Source organism: Procambarus clarkii, chromosome 51, assembly GCF_040958095.1.
Source record: "Procambarus clarkii isolate CNS0578487 chromosome 51, FALCON_Pclarkii_2.0, whole genome shotgun sequence".
NCBI lineage: Eukaryota > Metazoa > Arthropoda > Malacostraca > Decapoda > Cambaridae > Procambarus > Procambarus clarkii.
In genome coordinates, this window is record NC_091200.1 from 8,031,725 (window position 1) to 8,037,252 (window position 5,528).

At 51.8% G+C, this 5,528-nt stretch overlaps 1 protein-coding gene across 1 annotated transcript; it reads right to left on the minus strand.

The window, feature by feature from the left end:
- Positions 1-3,858: 3,858 nt before the first annotated feature.
- LOC138351968 (mucin-22-like) lies at positions 3,859-5,265 on the minus strand. Its single transcript, XM_069304141.1, has one exon. The coding sequence runs from the start codon at positions 5,263-5,265 to the stop codon at positions 3,859-3,861; it is 1,407 nt and encodes a 468-aa protein (XP_069160242.1).
- Positions 5,266-5,528: the final 263 nt, after the last annotated feature.

Here is a 5,528-nt window from a genome sequence, read left to right on the forward strand (position 1 = left end):
AGGGACTGGTATAACCACACCACCTGCAAGTGAGGGAGGGCCAGGGGCTGGTGTAGCCACACCACCTACAAGTGAGGGAGGGCCAGGGGCTGGTGTAGCCACACCACCTACAAGTGAGGGAGGGCCAGGGACTGGTGTAGCCACACCACCTACAAGTGAGGGAGGGCCAGGGACTGGTGTAGCCACACTAACCCTCGCTGGTGACGTACACAACAAACTTGAGGAACATTTTTGTAAGCTCAGAGAAAGCCTTCTTATCTGGAGGGAAATTGCATTAACATGCTAATGCTTCCCCCACTGATGCTACCATCATGACCAACCCGCCCACGGAGCTGCCTTGCTTCCCATTCACCCATCACAGTGCCACCGTCTCATGAGGGCCACCACAGTGCCACCGTCTCATGAGGGGCCACCACAGTGCCCTCATGAGACCGTGGCACTGTGGCTACGGTCTCTGTGGCACTGTGAGCCACTGTGAGACCGTGGCTCACACAGTGCCACCGTCTCACGAGGGCCACCACAGTGCCACCGTCTCATGAGGGCCACCACAGTGCCACGTCCTGTCACCTGCTGACAGAGGTGTGGTCTCAGAGATCATTTCAGATTTCGTTTATACGAGCAACGTCCAAGAGTTGTGTCACACAGATGCCGACACGGATGCTTCTGTGTGTGTGTGTTGGTGTGTGCGTGCAGGCGTGCGTGCAGGCGTACGTGGTGTCCACAAAGACACCATAAACCCACACCTTCCATCAGCTTTAAGCCGCCCACAGGCTCATCGCCCGCTTAAATATGAAAATCCCGTGGAACTTCCATTTCCTTCTCCCCCCCCCCCCCCCGTCCCCAAACTAGGGCCGCTGGTCTAATTTGCCACCAAAATCAAGCAACCTTTTTTTTTTACCTTTCTTTTTCTCGCCTTTATATAATACGTCAAGTTTATCGAGGGAGGGGGCGGGGGGGGGGGAGGGGGGAGGGGGGGTTAGGGAGCAGCTCACAAAAAAAATTTTTGTACCTGGAGAGACAAAGTTGGTTGAAATATATATTGCGCAGGATGAAGAGAGGCGGCGGCCTCGCCTGCGGCCACAACCTAATGCAGAAATTTTTAGGCAAAAGTCTCCTCACTTGGTGGCTACCCCCCCCCCACCCTCCCTTTTTTTTTTTTTTACTAGACCATTATTTTGATGAGAAAAATAAAGAATGAAAGTGGAGGCAAACTGAGGAAGGGAGAATGCTGGAAGGAAGAGGGGAAGATGAGGGGATGAGAGGGTAGGGGGAGGGGGAGAAGAAAGAGGACAAGGGGACGGAGGGACGAGTAACAAGATCGGGCACAAAGACGGTGGTCGGTTACTCCCACAAACACCCATAATTCTCCGCAACTTGGCCCGTAACTCCGCTCCTCCGTCGCGCCAGTAGTGGTACTTGCCGTAAACTTGGTCCACCTTCTACCCCAGACACTCTTCTCCAGCGTGATGCCGCCCCGCCCTCCCTCCCTCCTGGGCCTTACTCACCGCTTGAGCATTCATTCCTCTAGCTCCTCACACTTCTTGGTTACTGCCTCTTCTTAGCTCCTCACACTTCTTGGTTACTGCCTCTTCTTAGCTCCTCACACTTCTTGGTTACTGGCTCCTCTTAGCTCCTCACTCTGCTTGGTTACTGGCTCTTCTTAGCTCCTCACTCTTCTTGGTTACTGCCTCCTCTTAGCTCGTTGGTCAGTTTTCTCCCAGACATGCCCTAGCTCCTGGGTTCCACTTACCGTGTGGCTACCACCTGCTAGTACTAACCATTAGGGAAGCCGGTGCGATGACCGTGAGGAACACATGGTACTGGAACATAACCTACACAGTATTCCTTGAGAAACCGTCCCCAGTCTTCACAACCCAACACAACACGTGAAGATGCCGTGGAAGCATACAAAATCAGCATCAAATATGTACCTATGAGAAGGTAAAAATAATAACTGACATAGAAGAAGATCGCAGACCTACACACCTGAAGGAAGCTCCTCCACGTGTGCTGCTCCTTGTCTCCCGATAGAAGCCGTAAGCTTGGAAATCCATTGCTCCCAGCTTCCCCGAGGCCAGTTCCTGACATCCCATAATCCTGTCTAATCACTGTCATCTAAACTACAAGGGGTGTTATAAACTCCCCACATGTGCACCTATACATTCATCCCCAGGCGACACAGAGGCAGGGCAAGGATGGGGCAGTGTGCCGTCGGGTGTAAGGGGGAAGACGACTAAACGTTAAGGTTGCTACTTATCAGCAGGAGTCTCCCCAAACACTGCCGAACATACCTGAGGAAGAGAAGAGTAAATCATGAATTAATATCCCCCGGTCTGGGATGCAACAATGCATTACATTACAACACACAGTTCTACAGTTACTGAAATTAACACTGACTAATCTCCGCGTGTCTTCCTAAATACATATTTGACTGACAAACACACAATAGCTTTCACAGGTCTACAGAGGCACAGCTAAAATTGAGGAGCAGAGCGCAATGGTTCAGGCGTCATGAGCTTGTATTATGTAGACATTGTAGAGGAGGAGGAGTGGGTGCACGGCCCATCTTGGTACTGGAATATAGTTGAACAAGAGCGAGCCGTGACACCGCCACCCCCGGGCGGCCAGACCTTCCAGACTGTTAGTGCAGGCAACATCTACACTCTCTCGACTTCAACTGGCTTACATCATCATTTCTGTTGAATTGCTCAAACTAATTTATGTGAGACATGTGTAAACTGTAAAATAAGAGGTAGATATACAATGTACAGCACTGTGTTGGTATACATATAAAATATGAACATAACTATAAGATATATTACTTAATTAATATATGTCGTACCTAGTAGCCAGAATGCACTTGTCAGCCTACTATGCAAGGCCCGATTTGCCTAATAAGCCAAGTTTTCATGAATTAATTGTTTTTCGACTACCTAACCTACCTAACCTAACCTAACCTAACTTTTTCGGCTACCTAACCTAACCTAACCTATAAAGATAGGTTAGGTTAGGTTAGGTAGGGTTGGTTAGGTTCGGTCATATATCTACGTTAATTTTAACTCCAATAAAAAAAAATTGACCTCATACATAATGAAATGGGTAGCTTTATCATTTCATAAGAAAAAAATTAGAGAAAATATATTAATTCAGGAAAACTTGGCTTATTAGGCAAATCGGGCCTTGCATAGTAGGCCGAGAAGTGCGTTCTGGCTACTAGGTACGACATATATATATATATATATATATATATATATATATATATATATATATATATATATATATATATATATATATATATATATATTACATAATTAATATATATAAGCAACATATTACATTTGGCCTGTAGGCTTAATATATTATTTATTCTTCAGCAATAAAGGTGGTAACACAGCTTTAGGAGCGCTCGCTCACGCGCGCACGCACGGGCACACTATAAGTTTACAAAAGACATTTTACCACCATTCTTCAGACGAAGGTGCTCCTAACATCAAACTTATTTTTGTTGTTGTTGTTAAATAGGATTAATTCCAAGAAACTACTTGACCCGCCAACCTCCATACCTCGTCCTCCAGTGACTCCCCCTCACTATAACATGTCACGCTCACCCTCAAGCATATTTCACTTATTTAAAACCTACGGTTGAGGCGCTAATATAATAACCCCAAAATAGCGTGCTGTATCGACCAAAATATACGTGTATATATCTCATTTATTACGAACAAAGAACGGCTCAAAACAGTATATGTTATTGTGTGTGTACATGGAAAACATTTCAGTGAACGAACCTAATTCATTCCGTCCACAGGCAGGGCCGAGCCGTGGAGCTGGGTAAGCCCCCTACCTTCCTCCTGATCACTAAATTTCCGTGCAGGGCAGCCAACCATACACAGCCAGTCCATTAGCGAACTCATTTATATTCTGTATTAGTGACCCTGCACTGTGTAGAGTTGCTGGTGCCACGCTCCTACTGTCCGGACCCACTGGTGCCACGCTCCTACTGTCCGGACCCTCGGGCGCCACGCTCCTACTGTCCGGACCCTCTGGTGCCACGCTCCTACTGTCCGGACCCTCTGGTGCCACGCTCCTACTGTCCGGACCCTCTGGTGCCACGCTCCTACTGTCCGGACCCTCTGGTGCCACGCTCCTACTGTCCGGACCCTCGGGTGCCACGCTCCTACTGTCCGGACCCTCGGGTGCCACGCTCCTACTGTCCGGACCCTCTGGTGCCACGCTCCTACTGTCCGGACCCTCGGGTGCCACGCTCCTACTGTCCGGACCCTCGGGTGCCACGCTCCTACTGTCCGGACCCTCTGGTGCCACGCTCCTACTGTCCGGACCCTCGGGTGCCACGCTCCTACTGTCCGGACCCTCGGGTGCCACGCTCCTACTGTCCGGACCCTCGGGTGCCACGCTCCTACTGTCCGGACCCTCGGGTGCCACGCTCCTACTGTCCGGACCCTCTGGTGCCACGCTCCTACTGTCCGGACCCTCGGGTGCCACGCTCCTACTGTCCGGACCCTCGGGTGCCACGCTCCTACTGTCCGGACCCTCGGGTGCCACGCTCCTACTGTCCGGACCCTCTGGTGCCACGCTCCTACTGTCCGGACCCTCGGGTGCCACGCTCCTACTGTCCGGACCCTCGGGTGCCACGCTCCTACTGTCCGGACCCTCTGGTGCCACGCTCCTACTGTCCGGACCCTCTGGTGCCACGCTCCTACTGTCCGGACCCTCGGGTGCCACGCTCCTACTGTCCGGACCCTCAGGTGCCACGCTCCTACTGTCCGGACCCTCTGGTGCCACGCTCCTACTGTCCGGACCCTCGGGTGCCACGCTCCTACTGTCCGGACCCTCGGGTGCCACGCTCCTACTGTCCGGACCCTCGGGTGCCACGCTCCTTCTGTCCGGACCCTCGGGTGCCACGCTCCTACTGTCCGGACCCTCGGGTGCCACGCTCCTACTGTCCGGACCCTCTGGTGCCACGCTCCTACTGTCCGGACCCTCGGGTGCCACGCTCTTAGTGTCCGGACCCTCTGGTGCCACGCTCCTACTGTCCGGACCCTCGGGAGCCACGCTCCTACTGTCCGGACCCTCTGGTGCCACGCTCCTACTGTCCGGACCCTCTGGTGCCATGCTCCTACTGTCCGGACCCTCTGGTGCCACGCTCCTACTGTCCGGACCCTCGGGAGCCACGCTCCTGCTGGTCGGACCCGCCAGTGCCACGTCCAGAGTTCCGGTCGGAGAGCCCATTGTGTAGAAGCTCATTATTTCAGAGAGTTATGAATGGCCCGCCATCATAAATCTAATTGAGGGACAGTATATAAGTAATGGGGGCCATAAATACCACTAACCTCCGATATCCTGACGAGGCTCAACACGCGCCAGCACCGTCTACATGTCCTCCATGATGACTGATGACTCTTGCTAACCCATCTCCACGGTTCACACGTTTTGTTTACTAACATACTTAGGGCTACGCATGTATACAGCTACCCCTAGTCTAAGGGAAGAGTTACATAGTTGTGCGA

What these genes read in the sequence shown, in the direction of transcription:
- LOC138351968 (XM_069304141.1), bottom strand. Translation starts at nt 5,265, where the DNA reads ATGAGCTTCTACACAATGGGCTCTCCGACCGGAACTCTGGACGTGGCA.